Genomic DNA, 18,674 nt, shown 5'->3' with positions numbered 1-18,674 from the left:
TGAAAATAAAGATCCCCTGAGAAAAATGTGTTTTCTATCGCTCCCTCAGAGGACAAAGAGTAACTGCAGGATCGTCCTTACAGAGAAGCAAACACCAGGGGCCTGTAGCACGAAGCGACATGTGGTTCAGACGCTCTGACTCTTGATCCCTCAGGATTCCTCCCGGTTTCCTCCCGGGGTCCCAATTCTCCTTTTATTACTCCTGATTTATGACTATTTTCTCCCCTTTTAGTTATCAGCAACACCTCGTCCTCCTCAGTGAGAGACAGACAGAGAAATGGAGGAGAGGACGGATATTTAAAACATGTCAGTCGCCTTGGAGAGAAAAAATAAATCACATTTCTTCAGTAGTTTAAAAGAAAAGGGGCTGTAAAATCTGCCGAGACAACAGTGTTGTTTAATCTAACATTTCGTTGGAAACCCAGAACTCTGCGTTGGTTTAAAAATTCCTCCTTAATACTCAACGTTTGCAGGTTTGCTCTGGACCAACATGTCAAGTAACTGATTCTCTGGGTTTTTCCAAGCAGAGAAACGTTGTATCTTGAATTCAAGCTTTTACTTTGTCTCATCTTAAAACTCCCCTTTCATCCGCCTCCATCACTAACGTGGTCTGAGATGTTCCTGCTGGACTCGACTGATCAGCTCCTCTGAAAGATCTGATGACAATGACCTCGACTGCTCCTCGTCTCAGGAAGTACAAATACTTTGTTCCTGCATTTTTCACGTATCTGTACTGTGCCTGAGTTTCTCTGTGACTTCTTTCTACATCTCAACTTTCTCCTCCTCACATTTCCAAGACAGCCTGGTTACTTTAGTTTGATGCATCTGAGGTGAATTCTGGATTAAAAGCCGTAAGAAGCCGTAAACAGACAGAGAGGGAGGCTGGAATGTGGAGAAAAGGCGTGTTAGTGTCTCGTATCTGCAGAGAGTTTCTGATTTTCTCTCTTTGTTGCTGCTCGGGACGCTTTACCAACCCAACATGTGTCTATTTGACGTCCTGGGAATGAGACTCAACAATCAACTGTCTTTGTGGTGCGTTCAGGAACAGCTGGGACAAATCCTACTGATTCTACCTTCTAGTCTTTGAATTCTATTAATATGACGTGAGCTTCAGTTAGCTTTGAGCACAAATGTCCTTCAGAGGGAGACTTTTTACTCTGATACTCTGAGTCCATGTCAGAGCCTGAACTCTGTTACTTTTAGTGCAGATGTTACTCAGTACTTCTACTTCTAACAGAGGTTTTTGATAACTCGCATTAATTATTATTCATTGTATATTTATCTGTGGTTATCACTGCGTCAGTTCTTTTCAAGTTGTTGGATTCTGTTGTTTACATAAACTTTACTTTAAAATCACCTTCTGCTCCTGACACAACAACATTTCCTCCTCAGTAGCAGTTTAATCTTATCATTATTAAATAACAACAAAGAGGTTAATAATTAAAACAGTATGAACTTATTTTTTTAGGCTGATTTCTTTACACTTAGAAACCCGAGTTAACTGACTCAGCTGTCGACCAGCTTCCTGACACCAGTTATCAGAAGATCACTGATGTTTTTCTCAGTGAACCCAAAGAGCGCCGCACCGAGTCGCTTCCTAATACAGGCCCCCAGAACTCGACCTAAAACCAACTGAAAACGTGATCACGACACGAAACAACAAACAGCCGGTCACCTCTGAAATATTCCCACGATTAAAAAAAAAAACAAAAACAAAAAACAGACATATTGCACCAGATTCCTGCTTGTATCTTATTAAAATGACTCATGTCAGTTAAAAACACACCGTAACAGTCTCGAGTGTGCGTCTGTGTGTGAGCGGTGCATAGAGTGATCCAGTATATTTGACCTGTATGAGGCACGTCGTGGTCTCGGGCAGTTAAAGTGCCAAATGTCCTCTCTAGTTTTACTCTCAAAGGATCATGGGGTTTGTAGTTTCCCCCGCTTCATTCAGCATTCAGACCAAAGTCAACCAGTTCGTACCGCGGTGACGACCACCGACACTAACAGAGCGCCTCTAAAGTCACATCTGCCTACCAGTCGTTTGTATATACTTGTTTATGTTGAACGTCTGAACGTGGAGACGAGATAACATGATGGGAAGTGACATGTAACTGTGAGTGTAAGTTAAAAGCTGGCTGTTTGAATGTTAGTTAAAGCACAACGCGGTCCGATCGGGCCGGCGTTCAGCAGCAGTCACTCAGTTTTCACAGTAAAGGAAGTTTCTCCTTCTTCATATCCGACGTCTGGCCTGAGCCCCGGCACCATAAAGTGCATTTACATTGGAAATGCAATAGGAAGAATGTCTCATATCACAAAGTTTGTCCATTTCACAACAATGACCACAACAACAATGAACACAATGATTAATTAAATTTAAAAAAAGGCCACTTTCCATGAGGGTGGGTGGACGTGGACCTGATGTCGTCCTCTAGATGTGATCTGGAACCGTCTCCAACGCCTCCGCCGGGTCTCTGTCCACGTCCACATTCTGACGGAGACACAGAGCCGCTGTTACACATTTGTCTTTATTCAGCTGACTTTAAAAAACTGAGTAAGAGTAAAGGTAACGTGTTAAAATACTACTAAGGTACTTCTAACACTGCACAAAAATACAAGTAAAAAAAGGTCCAAGCGTGAAAATGTCACATAAAGTAAGTGAAGGTTTGCGGGTATAATCGAGAAAATGTAACTTAAAGTTGAACTATTCTAATATTTTCATTCTGGATTCATTTGATGATCATTTTCTACGTTCATCTGCTGACTGGATGGTTCGACAGGAAGCTCTGCGGACACAACGTAATAAAAATAAGATTCACCTCTGGTTTGTCTCTGTGCGTGTTGACAGCTTCGATGTTGAGGAAGACAGACTCCACTTTACAACCTGAGAGAGAAAAGAGAAACACAGTCAAAGAGAATATGGAGACGGATGAGGACGTGTAACACAGAAGAGACGGACGTTCAGCAGAGAGACCGACCGTAGGCGACGGGGGTGAGTTTCAGGACTGTGTGGAGAGGACACTTCAGGTACGGCAGTTCATCTGACGCAACGACGAGGGCGACAAAGAAGAAGTCACTTTGTTTATTCACAGGTTAATATGTACGCATTTTGAAAAAAGACCAAATGTGAGTGCACCTCAATTCAAACTTGTTTCTACTTCAAAAATACTAAATTTAATTTTTAAAACAGATTTATGTCCTAAAACACCTGCTGACTGGAGTTTTTGATACATTTTGTCCATCCAGGAGGAAACAGAACATCTGCTGGGGACTACTTTCAGCAGCGGATTAATCCACACCTGGTGCTCTAACGAGTCTTTGTGTCAGTAACTAACGATCTTCAACTGTCATTTAGGTGAAACGGACTAAAAAAAAAAAAAAGGTGCGTCTGAAACGTTGACACCTGACTGGTCTTTCCTCTCACCGGCACTCTTGTCCAGGAAGTAGGCGAGCAGACATCTCATGACAGCCTGGTGACAGATGACCAACACGTTCTCCTGCCTCTCCAGCTCCATGATGACGGGCTCCAGACGCTGGACGAGGTCCTCGTACGACTGTCGGGACACACGCAGAGGTTTAAAGTGAAGCTTGCGCCAACTGAATGTACCCGTGTCAAACCTCAACTGTCCTCCAGGTTACGTCTCACTCTGAGGTCGACTCTTCTCCACTGGCAGGACGGCGGCGAGCGGAACAAGCTGCTGCTAACATGAGCTGTTCAAAAACTTTCTTTTTAGTGACTCTGTGTACACAAACAATGTTGTCAGTGCTGGTGTTCATGTGTAGAGACCCTGGTGATGCTACCAGCAAAGTTTCATGTTGTGTCGAGACTTCTTACTGTTTTAAAAATACAGATTTTGATGCTATCGTGAAAGTGCCCGTAGCACTCCCACTGAAATGAGTTTGACCTGAAAATGAAAATGCGGTAAATCTTAAAAGTTCCTCTTTCATCGTAATTATGCTTTTACATGAAGCTTTGACTCAGATACATTCACAAAAAGCCTCAGTTGTATTTTGGTTTAACACTGTTACTGTTGGAGCATCTTTTCTCTCTAACACTCTCTCCTCCCTCACCTCTCCTTTAGGGTAGCGGTAGCGATACTTGTCTTGGTCCCTCAGTGCAAACTCCTCTGGGTAATTCTCCTGGATCTCCTCGTACGTCATGTCCTCGCAAACCCCCTGAGGCGGCAGACACACAACAACAGAGAGTGTAAACACACGGCTCTCCTCTGACGGGAGCTTTTCTCAGAGCAACATCGACACTCACAGCGTCGATCTCATTGAGGGCCTTCCACTGCTCGTACTGGACTCCCAGAGCCTCCGCAGTCTGGATGGTCCTCTTCATGTGGCTCGTCCACACCTTCAGGTCACTGATGCACTGCCCACGCAGGTACGCACCCAGAGCGCTGGCAAACTGACACACACACACACACACCGAGAGAGGAAGTGAGTACACACACACACACACACACACAAACAAACACACACACACACACACACACACACACACACACACACACACACTCTCTCTCTCTCTCTCTCTCTCCTGACCTTCGCCCCGCGAGGCGACAGCCCGGAGTCTCCCCCGATGCGACCGATGAGGTTGAGCTCGCTCTCTCCGTGGCGACACAGGTAGATGGACCTCGGGGTGACGTGGATGTTCATGAGGTAGTAGACGATCCGGCTCTGAATGTGGTCCTGGACCCGGTTCACCAGGTACCTGCTGCCCACGTTAAAGATCTTGATGTACGACAAATTCCTGCAAAGACGAGAAGAAGGATGAAAATCAGTTTGTGCACAAAAAAACAATATTATCACAACTAAATATTATGTAGTTCTGTTACCCACAAAACAAACACTAACAGCTCACAAATCTTTAAAAACTACTGGAGAAAAACATATAGATTCATTTTCATAAAGATGAATCAGTTTGTTCAGTTGTGACCATGAAATTTATAGAGAATAAGAAAATACAGAGCAGAATATTTGGAGATATTTGAGTTATTTCCCGGCTGAAGATGATATTGGAGGAAACTTTCTCCTGTATTTGTGTTTGAGTCTTGTTTTTAAAAAGTATTTTTATTAGGGCTGTCAATATAACACCTTAATTCAAATTAATCAATTACAAAAACACATGAACTGCACCGTGAACACGTTGCCTTCATGTTCCACAGCAGCTTTGGAAACATGATTTTTTAAAAACATTGTCAAGAAAGATCATAAAAATACTAAAACATCGTGTTTGGATGTAAACCGGCTCCCAGACGCCGTCACCTGTCCTTGTTGTCGTCCAGCGGGACGTAAGTTATCTTGTAACAGTCGATCCTCTTCAGGAAGTCGGCCACCGCCTCCTCTTTGTCACAGTCCACGTAGTCCGGACTGCTCAGCTTCACTTGCTGTTCAGAGAGAAAGTCATCAACCTGCAGCAGGCGTCCTCATCTCACGTCCAACATCACTTCTGATATTAATTATTCAAATGTGTTAGTTTCATCTGTCAGGTTTGTTCCACAGCAGATTCAACAGATTCTCTTAACTCATCAAATGTATTCTATGTATGTATTGATCTTTTTATTCTTCCAATTGTCACAAATTCAGACGGCAATCTTAAAAAGGAACGACACGTAAAAGTTGAATCTGTTCATTCAGATGCCGACAGCGTCTTTAAAGCAATGAAAAATGAAATAAACTAGATATGAATTCACCTACATTTACTTAATTTAGTGAAGACTGAGATTATATCTACACTTTTCCTAAACTGATCCAAAGCAGTTTTCTTGTAACTAAACATAAGTGGTACAAAAGTGGTACGACACCGGCGCCTGCTGCCGGATCAGGATCAGAATCAGAATCAGAACTCCTTCTTTGTCCCACAAACATTTTTGTTTCCCACAGCAGCCAAAGGACAGAATATTACAAAAGACAATAACAAAATTAAGTAAACAATATAATTAGCTTTGTGCTCTGTGTTTGTTAGCTTAAAGTCGTTTTTGTTTGTTTGTGATCCCGAGACGCGCTCACAGAAACATCAACGCTCAGCAGCGCCACCGGTGGTCAAATCTCCATCGAGCGCCTGTAAAGCGCCAACGTGTTGTTTCATTGAGAATGAAGCAAATTGAGCTTTTGCAAAACGACGACATGAGCTGCTCAGTGAGAGTCAGAGTGGTGATAAAAGGAAAATCAAGCTGAAAATACTTTTCAAAAAGGTATTACATGAAATGTCAGACGATTAACGCTGATGGAGCCGAACTGAGCTGCAGTGACAGCAGGAGACACGTTCTCCATATGTGCGGCACAAATATCTTGTTTTGGAACAAACGACACATCAGATGCTTCCAACACACTCGTGACCTGGCAACGCAGCCCGACAACCAATAAGAAACAAGAAGCACGCCGGGCTTTGGCTCAGAACGGCTCCTGGCCCGAAGCTCGGCTCTGACAGCGAGCATGGAAACACACACACACACACACACACACACACTTACTTTAATATTCTCAGCGATGATTTCTGGATCGTCACATATCGACTCCACAAAGAAAACCTGCGTGGGTGAAACAAGAAGTTGAAGCAGAGGGGTTTTGGGTTTTTTTTTCCAGGTTTTCATCCGTAACAAAAGAAAAACACACCTTGTATCCGTTCTCTTTGGCAAAGCTGAGGATGACCTCTCTGCGCTCTGCCGTCGTGTTGGTGGCATCAAAAACCTGCAGAGACGAGTGAGAGTGATGAATGCACAGATAAAAAAAAAACACCTGAAGATCATACTGACACCATGATTATGGAGACAAAACATTTGAAGTCTTTAAACAGCTCTTTCAGTGAGACTTTAGCTTCATAATTGTGTTCACTTATTGCTAAACAACAGGGTAAATATCTTCATATATGAAACCTACTTGGCAATAAACTCATGAGATGTTTGTTTTCGTGTGTTTATGGTTGTGTTATTTATTGTCGTGTCTGTCTGAGCAGAATTCATTTCCCCTGCTGACAGTAAAGAACAGCTGAGGTAATATTCCTGCAGGAAATAATGCAGCTCGGTTTGTTGTCAGTCACACTGTTGACTGTTTCTATGGCGGAAGATCGTTGGCAGAAACACAATATCAAAATCTATTTCATTTTCTCGTTTCCTTCAGTGTGTCAAACTGGTTCTTATGTAAAAGATCTTGAAAGTTAAAAAAGGTCAATATTAACAGAAGCTCCCTTCTCCCACAGAAAACACTGCTCCTGAACGCCTCGTCAGTAGTCCCGCCTTCAGTTCTGTGACATCACACCACGTCAGCATGTCATACATTTGCATAATTTACACCAGCAGCTGCTCTGTTGTTGTTAGCTGTACTGGCTCAGGCGTGTGTGAGTGGACCAATTAGAGCCTGCTGGGTGTTCAGGAGGAGGGGCTTAAAGAGACGGGCGCTAAAACCGAGCGAACCTGAACGTGAGCAGAAAACGTCTCCTGTCAAGACGACGACGTCTTTACTCACCACCACCTGCCCCAGATCTCTGTTGAAGTAGTCGGACACGTCTTTCAGGGCGGCGACGGCACAAGCTCTGATCGCACAAACACAAAAACAAACATTAATAATGAAACACACACACACACACACACACACACACACACACAGAGTCTTTGGTCTTCGTTCTTGGTCGTACTTGCGTATCTTCATGGCCTCGGCGTTGTCGGGTCTGAAGAACTCGAAGCTGTTGTATGAACGCGTGGCGTCTCTTCTGTACTGGCCAACGTTAAACACTGCGAAACAAAAAGAGGAAGAGACGCAGCTTCAGTGACCGCAGATCGATTTATTACAGATTTAAAAACGTATTTTTACTGCGTGTACTAACTTCATTTTATTGCAATCGTGTGCGTTATTCAGAGATGCTGTATAAATAAAGCTTGACTGGTTCAAGTGTGATGTGACGTGTATGAAACAAATACACAGTTAGAGAACAACTCAGTTTCTTCTGATTCTGTTTTAAACATCACCACTGCACACAGACGTCCTGATGTCTCTGTCATTTCAAATCAATCTTAACAAGTTATAAAATAAAAATCTGCAAAGAAAACTGAGCTGGAAGTCTCGTTCTGTCAAACAAATATCAGAGAAGAAGTTTCCTGCAGATTTATGATGTATTTTTAGTTTTCTGCATGTTCATGAGGAACCTCTTGACTTCCAGATGTTGACCCACACAACAAATATTTGCACTCTGTTGGTTTGACCTCGACATTTTTAAGTGGTGTTTATTCAAGCGACTAAACACAGATTCTCACAGACACAGTGAGTCAGCTGGGTTGTTTTTGTGTTGTTATCTGTGATCACACACTGTTGTTGTGCGTCTCGCTGTAATCCTGTATGGTCATGTGACACCTTTAGTTGTGACGCCGATCCAGTTCAGGTATCTGGTGAGCTTCTTCGAGATGTAGGTCTTCCCTCTGGCCGGCAGTCCCACCATCACGATCATGGTCGGGGAGTTGGTGAACTGAGGCACCGACGCTGCAACACACACACACCCACACACACACACACACACAGTGGTAAAACACCTGAGCTGCACTTGAAGATGTTTCCACGGAGCCTTTGAGGTTTTAAAGGAGCAGTCCAACATTTATGACATACGTTGATCTTGATAATCAGATCAAAACCACTCACACATCTGAACATTTAATGTGAAGCTGCAGCCAGCAGCAGGTTAGCTTAGCTTAGCTTAGCACAACCACTTAAACAGAAGAGGGGATCAGCTAGCCTTGTGCTACCAGCTACCAGTCAACGATGACGTGAACACGAGCTTATAGAGGGATCCAAAATGGCTGTTCTGGTCGACCAACATGGGACATTGTTTCACAAGTTTTAAACACTTTTCAAGTCCTCGGGTGGCGGCCATGTTGGTCTGCGTGACGTCCATCAAGTGAGACGACTGGCTGCCTCACATCTTCACCACAAACTACAAAGAATCCTTTCGACATTTAGATTTCTATTAAAGAGATAAATACAACACGGCTGAAAGATGATGACAAGACGCAACTTTTCTTTTCTTGGCTCATCGCAGATCATTTGGTTTTTTCCTCTTGAGATTTGAAAATGGGTTTTGAAACTGTTTCAAGTATTCAGAATCGTTATGTAACACTAGATCCTTCTCAGCTCGGCCTTTCAGGTTAGGACGGATCGTGATCAGGTGATGGATTTATATGTGATTTATTCTCTGATGGTCTCGTCAGGTCATTAATATCATCAGAGGAATCAGAGACTGTTTCATACAAACTTAAACATCCTTGTTGTCACTTTAAATCGTGTTAAATTTCAGTGTTAATGTTCTGTTCACTGTGTTTGTTAGCTTAAAGTCGTTTTTGTTATACGATCCAAACAGAAACCCGCTCACAGACACAACGTCAACGCTCAGCAGCGCCACCGGTGGTCAAATCTCCACCGAGCGCCTCAAAAGAGTCGACTTGTGTCAGCCTGAATGAAGAAACTTGAAAAAACTGGCACATCAAAACTGGCACCAGATGATTTGAAGTTATTGGGGATTAGTCTGATCAGAACAGAGCACACGAGTGAACACGTGCTGTCGTCGTGACCCTTCAGGGTGAACGGCCGCCCGGTCCGTGATCCCACAAACACAAACCAACAGTGACATGAGAGAAACCGATCTGCTCTTAAAAGCCGTCAGACAACTTCTTTCTTTAATACTCAAGTATAAACTTGTTGAGCTGAAGACGCCACAACAATGTGGTATCCGTGTGTGTGTGTGTGTGTGTCTGCATGTGTGTGTACTTACAGCCTCTGCGTCTGCTCAGCCGGCTGTTCATCCATGGCACCCAGGTCTTCTCCAGAGGGTTCTGAGTGAGTTTTCTTTGTGTTCCTGACATGGCTGCAACAGCCAGCTGAGTGTGTGTATTCCTCTGCACTGTGTGTGTGTGTGTGTGTGTGTAACAGGAGGCTGGTGTAGGAAGGCGCTCTCCAGGTGAGCCTTCAGATTTTGAACTTTCTCACACCATGTCAGAGGGGGAGGAGCTCCGAGTGAGTCATTAAGCCAAGCAGAGGATGGAGCGTCTCTGATTGGTCGGGTAACCTGTCACTCACCTTAACCGTCCCGGTAAAGCCCATAGTGAGGGGCATCGACCAATCACAAGGCACCACTCTAAACTTTGCCCTGGCAAACAGGAAGTGGTGTAGTGTGACAAAAGCAGGAAGAACCATGTGGAGCGGCTTTATTATTGTTCATCACATGACTAATAAAGTGTGTGTGTGTTTACACAGAGGTAATCAATGTGCATGATGAGCACACACACACACACACACACACACACTTCACTTTTAAACCATTTAGCTGATAATATTCAAAGCCCTGTTTTCAGAACTCAGTCCGGTCCGGTCGACTGATCCGATTCTTGAAAAGGTGGATTACTTGAGAAAAGTCTGCCGGCAGCGAGACGGACGATTGTGGAAAAAACCAGGGAGTGAAATCGTTCTTCAGATGAAAGCGAGGACGTTTCACTGACCCGGACTCACTATGGAAGCTGCTCAGTGGCGCTTTGAAGCCAAAAAAGCTCGACTTCCTGCTGCTAACTCGCCAGGTGCTGCTAGTTCTCAACACCTGACTGTCTGGTTTTTATTTAACTGGTTGGAGCTCGTAGAATCGGAGCAGACGGGCAAAACATGAAAACCTTTTTATATAAAAGCTGCAGTAGCTGGAACGTCCCTGTGGCCAAACCCTGAACTGTGAGGTCTGTGGTTTGCTTCGTTAGCTTCACTTCCTGTCAACGCTTCGCTATCGCTGCACAACAAAAGGCACAACACGCCTCACTTTAACAATAATCTCACTGTGACGCAGACAGACTCACATTTCAGTGAGAAAAACAACAGAAGGTTCAATGAGTCTGGATGAGAGTCGGCAATTTAAAGGAGCATTCTGTAGTTTTGATGTAGAAATGTTAATGAGCAGAGAAAGATCCTCATTGGTGCAGAAATTCACGTCTTCTGATTGACCCAAACTACAGACTGCTCCTTTAACTGCAGATGTCGAAAACCTTCTGCAGCAAAATGAACAAATGAACCTGTAGAAACGTATAAAATGAGACCTGCTGATCCCTCTAAATGTCTTCTAACAGATACAGAGTGTGATAATGTGCAGTTGGAGTGACGTCACCTGTGTCTTTACATGTCGTCACTGTGTTGTGTTGTGTAACTGTAAACAGCTCTGATCTGAAATCTGATGTTTTACTTCTTGTGTTGTTGATCCTGCTCGTCTCTGATGCTGCTGCTCGGTAATTAGAACAATTACACGATTAAAATACAGTTTTTCAGATGTTTGATATTTTAGTTTGTTTATTTAGTCATTAAAACAAATCAGATCTTTCTCTTGTTATCAACGTTTCTTCCCCAAAACTACATAACAGACCTTTAAAAGTTCAACATCAGTAGATTTTCTACTGATCTGTCGCGACGTTCACATGCACGACTTCATGCAGCGTGTGTGTGTGTGTGTGTGCGCGCAGGTAAACTCTGTACACTCAGACCTCACCTGTGCTGTCACACCGCACGCGCCGCAGCCGCCGCACCGCAGGTCCGTTCAGCTTCTTGGGCTCCATTTGTTTGTTCACGCGGAGACCGAGAAGAAGAAGAAGAAGAAGAAGGAGCCACGTGGGTCTGCAGCCCCCCTCCCTCTCTCCGACCCCCCATCCCAAAATAAACGCGTGTCAGCCCCGCAGAGCGTCCTTCAGCCTGCAGCGACCCGCCGCACCGCCCCCCCCCGGACCGGACCGGACCGGACCGGCTGACTGACCGGGGCGAGGACACCCAACACCGCCGCTCTGCACGCCCCCTCTGCGGGCTGCTGCAGGGGGACACACGGGCAGCACATGGTGTTCCACAGACAGACAGACAGAGCTCCGAGGCTCCGCCACCTTACATAATGCTGCCAACTGTGCGTGTGTGTGTGTGTGTGAGGCTGAATGATCTGATGATAATCACGCGCGTTAATCAATGAGCACGATCAGCAGCTTGTCAGTCACGAGGTCGCGCACGCGCAAACAGTCCCTCTCTTACACACTTCCTACAATGAAAGAGGAAGTGTGAGTGTTTGCATCTCATATGAAGGTGCCAGCAGTGTGTGTGTGTGTGTGTGTGTGTGTGTGTGTGTGTGTGTGTCGCCGTCACTCACCGTGCGGCCGCTGGAACCGGAGCGTCCTCCCCGCGCCCCCCTGCGGCTCGGCCCCGTCTTGCGTAACCGTCGCTCCGTTCATCCTCCAAATCTATTCCCGGCGGAGTGTGTGCGCGTGTGTTATGGATGTGCGTGCGTGTAGCATGTGCAGAGGTGTGTGTCCGCGTGCCTCTGCTGTGCGCGGTGGTGTGACGGTCGCTCCGTTTACAGACAAGTTGCAGCCGGTCGCCTCATCGTCCCACAGCGCGCCTCAGTGTGCCGCCTCCGGGTTAGTATTCCTGCGGTGTCACACACACACACACACACACACACACACACACACACACACACACACACACACACCCTGCGTCAGGGGAACTGGTCCTCCAGGTTTAACCCGTCTGAATATCCTGTATCTCAAGATGTTGATCCCTGCAGATGTTGTTCCCATCATCCACCACGCCTCAGTGTGTGTGTGTGTGTGTGTGTGTGTGTGTGATACTCACAGCAGTGAAAAAGTACATGTAGTCCAGAGGAGACGAGCAGGGGCGCACTGAGCCTGTCTGAGGGGCCCGGGGGGCCACCGGCTGCCTGCTGGGAGCTTCATCTCCATAGTTATTAAAATAAACTCCACCTTATTTTAATCAAAGTCATTCATATAAACTTTCTTCTGACACTGAATCATTTGCCCCTTTTAGAAAGACAAGGTGGCACATCTGCAGCCAGGTAAAGGCGGCAATGTTCCGCCTTGTCTTTCTAAAACGGAGGTGTAATATTCCTTCTATTCCTAAAAGCCACTGGTGTAGGTGTGAACATGTGACATGAGGTGAAGCAGGAAGTTGGGCTGTGAACAGTGAAGCAGGTTGAATTTTTCTTCAAAATAAGAGCTTTACATTGCACCCCATAGGAGTTTGGAACTGGGTTCTTAGCGGGGGGCTTTTAATTTGAAAGCAGCGACCGTTAGTAGCTTCCTGCTACAACAACAAGCGGACAGTGAAGACAGCTACAGAGACCGAGGAGACGCTGCAGCTCCTGGATCTCTGCGGTTGTTCAGTTCATCATCTTGACGTCTGTGGATGAAGTGATGGACTGACTGCTGTGATCAGCTGTTTCCTGGTTTTAAAACTCCCGACTGTGAGTCGCACAACAGTGCAGGTCATCAACACCTCCGCCATCTCACGCACATCGACGGCTCAGATTTACAGCAATGTAGGTGGAACAAAGTGAACCCTCCGAGGCGTCAGACCCCCAGTAAACCGCCTGCTGTGTGAATCTGTGGACCTCGCTGCAGAACGGACGGCCATCTTTGCAACTTGCTGCCCAGAATAAAAACAGCTACTAATTAATAATCTGAATAATGACCTGAGAATATCTGATGCATGGATGTGCAGCTGTCAGGATCAATCATCTTATTTCAAACTATAATAATACATCACGATTTTACAAATTGTTGTTTATATTTTGTGTTGTTCATCTCAGCCTTAATTTAACCTGATAATTGTGTCATCATGACGTCACCGTCTGGCCTCTTCAGGAGCCGCAGCTTCCTGTGTGAATCACACGGCGGTTCGTCTTTAAGGCGGAGCTGCTTCGCTCTGTGTGAATCATCATCAGTGGAGAATTAGCGAAACAACGCTGCAGAGATAATGTTGTGTTGTGGGAGCTTATTCTCCTCTCACAACAGTTTGTTTGTTCACTGATGGAGAACACTTCGTATCATCACCTCATTAATATAAAAAATTCTGATTTTGAGTTTCTTCTTGCAATATTGCATTTATTTCTGTAATATTTCACCTTCCTCTTGTGTGTTTTTCTTCCTTTATGTTATTAATTTAAATCTTTAAAAATAGAAATATCAAATTATATCATGTTTGATAAATCAATGCAGCACATTAGTTAGTTTATCATATATTTATGTCTATATTCATTTTTGATTTGGGCAGTTTCAGTCCTCCGTACTTCCAACACTCAATCTGCACACACACACACACACACACACACACACACAGAAGAAAGACACACTCCCTCAGGTCTGTTCAGGATATGCGTAGTCCATGTTTATTTATTAGTTGACAGTCGGGGGTTAGTTTGTCAGCTACAGTACAGCGCACAATGCAACAAGCAGGTACAACATCAGCACACCTCAGTATTGCAGTACACCCCCCCCCCCCCCCCCCCCGTCACACCCCCCCCCCCCCCCCCTCCACCCATCACCCCCCCCACCCTGTATTCACCCCCCACCTCCACTGATCTCACGTCCCTGCTCGATCCTGTGATACTGATTCATCGTGTTACTCACTGATCACATCACTGCTACTGATGACGACACCGACCACGTCATCATAAACTGATAATAGCACTGTAGTTGTTGTTGTTGTTGTTATCATTAGCAGTATTGTTATTATTTATAACTAAATTTTTTTTTTTTTTTTTTTTTTACTAGTTTTTGTGTTTTTTTCCCAACGTGTTTATATGTATAAAAGAAGGCTGCAACACAGACAGACGGACAGACGGACAGACAGACGGACAGACGGACAGACAGACAGACAGACAGACAGACAGACAGACAGACAGACAGACAGACAGACAGACAGACGGACGGACGGACAGACAGCATCAGGAGCAGAGAGGAAGACCGGACCGGGTCGGGACCTGGGAGACGTTTAACAAGGCAACGTGTTGGACTGTGGATTATTAGTGAAGGAGGACAGTCGAGTGTCTTTCATCACGTGGAAACACAAACTCTCCACCGTGAACGCAGCGTTTTGAACTTGCGACAGCTGCGTGTGGACGTAGCTTTTATCATTATTATTTATTATTTATCTCCAGATGATTGTGTGGTTCTGTTTGTTCTACACAAAGACATTAACGTGTCGCCTAACAGGTGTTGTTACATCCTCTTCCTCTGGGCCACAGAGCTCGACCCAACACACCGTCCTGCTGCCTCAAATACTCACAAGAGCACCTGACGTGTGGATTAATCCGCTGCTGAAAATAGTCCCCAACAAATTGTGTTTGTTAAAGACAGTGATGAGGAGCTGAAAAGCCTTTTAAAAATGAAACTACGTACTTGTGTCTTCAGTAAGAGCCGGTGGGTTTGGAGCAGGAGACGGACTGACACACGGTCGGTTTTTGGTATTTTGAATGTGATTCATGACAATAATAAAAAAATACAAACACAGCACGATGACTTCTCTCTGCTCAGAGTGTGAAGTGAGTCCTCAGGCTCGTCTCTGCGCTTCCTCTCTGCTCCACAAACATTAGAAAACAAAACTTCAGCTCTGGGTCCAAAACACTTGGGAAGTCGATAATCCTGCTTCACATCACTCGTCAGACTGAGTTTATCCGACACAGTGAAGCCACAAAAATAAACCCTCTTAAGTATTAAGATTGATTTCCAGTATCGCTCCGTCCAGGGCTGCAGGACACGTCTCGCACGTGTCCGTTAAAACAGCACCGCCTTGGCGTTCGGTATAAACATTAACATTTATGACGTGACTTCTTCATAATCAATATTATCTGCTGCATCTCTAAGCACTATAAAGGAAACTCGATGAAGGAAGGGGGGGTGGTTGTTCTCGCTATGATTCTAGTCTTCACTAAATGTCTCTGGGCTACTAAACCTAAGAGGAGACGATGGTGGCGGGTGGAGTCGGGTGGAGTCGGGTGGAGTCGGGTATGGTACAGAGGCTGCAGCGGGTCGGGGGGAACAAGCGCTGCAGCACGAAATCAAACACAGCATAATAAAAAAACGTACAATTTGATCATCTTATAAAAGAAGCAATGGAAATAAAAAAATGACAATCTCAAGGTTCTATTTACATTCAGAGAACGACACGTCAGATTCTCTATTTCTGTCAGCTCCTCCTCCTCCTCCTCCTCCTCCTCCTCCTCCTCCTCCCTCTCTCCTTCACAGGGTCCTATATGGTTTTTGCTACAGAGGACCGCTTCCCATAGGCCTTCATTTAATGCATTAGGTGCGTGCATGGTGTGTGTGTGTGTGTGTGTGTGTGTGTGTGTGCGCATGTGTGTGCATAGGAGTGTATTTCGGTCTGCTCTCGCTCTACGGTGGCCCCGAGCGCCCAGAAAACTGCAACCTCAGAAAACACAAGCAGGTGAAGAAAACTAGTGCGTGCAGCATTAAGAGGAAAACATGCACAGTGACTGTTTCTATCAGCGTCTAAAACTACGTGTCGGTGACGTTCAACACGAGCACATGACGTCTATTCTCTAAAGATTTGTGCCCGACTTTTGGTTTGGTTTGGCCACAGTTTTGGTCCGAGGAGGCTGAAATTTGGCATTGAAGTATAAAACACAAAGACACAGATAGTTTCCACAGGACCTGCACTGAAAAACTCACTACAGAAGAGGACAAACAGCCGATCATGTCACAGGAAGAGAAGTTTGCTTACTGAGTCCACCGACAGCAACTGCAATGATCATTTAGGAGGTTTAGGTCAAATGTTTTGGGTTGTGAGTACGTGAACGCACGATGTACGTAATCGGCTGGTTGCAGATACTCCGACTGCATGACTCAGATACGACTGTAGATATTTGTTTGTGTCTTGCAGTGCTGTGAGCTCTCCGGGCCACCGTACTATCCTCATCCTGCTTTTCTTTACCTGCAGAGCGAACAGGAGGACGATGATGCAAAAGCAACGTGTGTGAGGAGAAATGGACGACGTGATGGATGGACGGATGGATGGAAAGAGTGAGGAGAGGAGGCTCATCTGGACTCTCTTAAGGCAACAGATCTCCCATCGCTGCAGGTTACAGGCAGGGATGGAGAGCACGGACAGTCACGCACGCAGTCACGCAAAAGAAACAGTCGCTCTGTAAACTCGCACGCTATAATATCAACTAAACGCCTCGGGGAGGGGCCGTGCATCTTAGGTCTGACAGCCACGCACACATCAATAAATAGCCGCATCATTCCCAGACGCATGCACACAAACACAAATAAATAGCTCGCAAACAGCGTAAACGAAGACACAGAGTGGTGACGTGGAACGAGACGCACGTGGAACTGAGTGATGATGTTCATATATATAAAACAAAAGAATACGACTTTAGATGTGTTAATGAGACTTAAATGTTTGTACAGGATGAAAGAAGTGACTTTTTTTGTTTTGTTTCCCTTTTCTTGGTCTCACTCTTCATCACATCAGCCATCATCTTCCTCTCCTGGACCGGGTTGCACCAGCTGTTTGTAGATCCCTCCTTATGTTTCTGTTCGGGGGGCCAGAACAACGTTTCTGCTTCCTTTACTGTTTCATCGCTCAGTTAACGTTCAGCTGTTTCCGGAGTCGTGTTCAGTTACCGCTGATGAAAAACCAACATTTCCCGATGTTGCTTTTTTTTTTTTTTTTTTTTTTAAAATAACTACGTAACAGCATGCTTTTATTCTGAAGCATTTGGAAGAAATGAAACAGCTGCTGAGAGGAAGACTCAGCATCAGTTAAACACACCTTCATGCTGTTGTAATGGAAATGTAACTCACTACCAGCCTGAAACTGGGTTCCAGAGAGTATAAACGCTTCAGTATCGTGTTCATTAACATGTAAGTCGACTGCAGCACTCACAGAGAGGAAAAGATTTCTGCCGTCACTAGAAACAAACAGCTGGTGCAACTGTCTCCCGTCCTTCTGTCTTTCTTTCTGATAGAAGAGTGAAGGGTGGTGTTTGCTTTAGGTGAGTGAGTGTGTGTGTGTGTGTGTGTGTGTGTGTGTGTGTGTGTGTGTGTGTGTGTGTGTGTGTAAACTCGTAGAAAAGGCGAGACATCCTGTAAACAGCTTCACTGCATAAACCTGTGGAATGTATTCAGACTGTGTGTGTGTGTGTGTGTGTGTGTGTGTGTGTGTGTGTTCTTGCACTATAACATTACAGGCAGTGGATTCAGGAGTGGTCTGTCCCTTTGTGTGTGTGTCTGTGTGTGTGTGATGCTTTGTAATGAATGTGTGTGTGTGTGTGTGTGTGTGTCTAGCTGGGTCGGTTCAGGATGCTCGACATGGATGGAGCGATGGGGGGAGGCGGGACTGGGTTGACGGGGGAGGCGGGGCCAGAGCTCTCGTTGCCGTGGGGAACGGGCCCCCGGCCGCTGTACTGGCCGATGAAGGAGCCGTCCTCGTTGAACTGGATGTCCACGCTGTCGCCGTATTCGGCCAGAGAGTCGTCGCTGCCCAGCTTACTCTCCCCGCACAGAGACGGCTGGCTGTCAGAGCGCTTCTCGTCTGCATCGCTGACAGAGGAGAAGGAAAAGTCAGGAGAGCTGCAGCGACTGATCGATGTATCGGCAACTACTCTGATATTAGATTTAGAGATTTACAGATCTAATTCTGCAACTCCAGCTTCATAAATGTGAATAATTTCTGGTTTCTTTCCTCCTCTGTGACAGAAAACTGAATATGTTTTCAAGGTGTTTGAGGACGAAACTCTGATCGACGTTGCAGCCCTGATTTTAAAGTAACTGCAGTCTGGAATAAAAGCCGAGGCTGTGATGTCCAGCGATAAAGACCAACAACTACAACACACTGACTCTCACCACTGCTGT

The 18,674-nt window shown here is 45.3% G+C and overlaps 4 protein-coding genes and 1 long non-coding RNA gene across 10 annotated transcripts in view; 2 read left to right on the top strand and 3 right to left on the bottom strand.

The window, feature by feature from the left end:
• Positions 1 to 18,674, top strand: part of LOC119022489 (putative C-type lectin domain family 20 member A) — an 826,153-nt gene that overhangs the window by 56,834 nt on the left and 750,645 nt on the right. The window lies entirely within an intron of this gene.
• Positions 1 to 18,674, bottom strand: part of LOC119022462 (macrophage mannose receptor 1-like) — a 409,060-nt gene that overhangs the window by 29,627 nt on the left and 360,759 nt on the right. The window lies entirely within an intron of this gene.
• On the bottom strand, positions 2,355 to 12,283 carry LOC119022471 (6-phosphofructo-2-kinase/fructose-2,6-bisphosphatase-like). 4 transcript variants are annotated; one of them, XM_037103405.1, is made up of 15 exons: positions 11,507 to 11,648; positions 9,761 to 10,135; positions 8,353 to 8,478; positions 7,640 to 7,736; positions 7,471 to 7,537; positions 6,622 to 6,696; positions 6,480 to 6,536; positions 5,272 to 5,393; positions 4,549 to 4,756; positions 4,265 to 4,411; positions 4,072 to 4,176; positions 3,425 to 3,554; positions 2,979 to 3,041; positions 2,820 to 2,884; positions 2,355 to 2,491 (listed from the first exon to the last, which is right to left on the bottom strand). In XM_037103405.1, the coding sequence occupies exons 2-15, from the start codon at positions 9,849 to 9,851 to the stop codon at positions 2,432 to 2,434; spliced, it is 1,413 nt and encodes a 470-aa protein (XP_036959300.1). In that variant the 5' UTR covers positions 9,852 to 10,135; positions 11,507 to 11,648; the 3' UTR covers positions 2,355 to 2,431. The 4 variants fall into 4 exon arrangements, with proteins under 4 accessions (XP_036959300.1, XP_036959301.1, XP_036959302.1 ...); XM_037103406.1 differs by lacking the exons at positions 9,761 to 10,135; positions 11,507 to 11,648 and adding an exon at positions 12,146 to 12,283; XM_037103407.1 differs by lacking the exon at positions 9,761 to 10,135 and having other exon boundaries at positions 11,507 to 12,102.
• LOC119022507 lies at positions 12,276 to 17,502 on the top strand. The gene is made up of 2 exons (XR_005075953.1): positions 12,276 to 12,413; positions 16,753 to 17,502. It is a non-coding gene; the product is annotated as an uncharacterized LOC119022507 (long non-coding RNA).
• Positions 17,478 to 18,674, bottom strand: part of LOC119022456 (neural cell adhesion molecule L1.1-like) — a 37,502-nt gene continuing 36,305 nt past the window's right edge. For all 3 annotated transcript variants that reach the window (XM_037103368.1, XM_037103369.1, XM_037103370.1), the window contains one exon: positions 17,478 to 18,362. In XM_037103368.1, the coding sequence (XP_036959263.1) occupies positions 18,104 to 18,362 (259 nt within the window). In that variant the 3' untranslated portion in view covers positions 17,478 to 18,103. The remainder of the gene's footprint in view (positions 18,363 to 18,674) is intronic.

This window comes from Acanthopagrus latus, chromosome 7 (assembly GCF_904848185.1).
Source record: "Acanthopagrus latus isolate v.2019 chromosome 7, fAcaLat1.1, whole genome shotgun sequence".
Taxonomy (NCBI): Eukaryota; Metazoa; Chordata; class Actinopteri; order Spariformes; family Sparidae; genus Acanthopagrus; species Acanthopagrus latus.
Note: the sequence above shows the minus strand (reverse complement) of the source record. Positions and strands in the feature narration are given on the sequence as shown.

What these genes read in the sequence shown, in the direction of transcription:
- LOC119022471 (XM_037103405.1), bottom strand. Translation starts at nt 9,851, where the DNA reads ATGTCAGGAACACAAAGAAAACTCACTCAGAACCCTCTGGAGAAGACC. An exon ending in GAGGCCATGAAGATACGCAA is followed by an intron (nt 7,538 to 7,639) that starts GTACGACCAAGA and finishes TTGTGCGATCAG; the next exon opens with AGCTTGTGCCGTCGCCGCCC. An exon ending in CTTCCTGGACAAGAGTGCCG is followed by an intron (nt 3,042 to 3,424) that starts GTGAGAGGAAAG and finishes TCGTTGCGTCAG; the next exon opens with ATGAACTGCCGTACCTGAAG.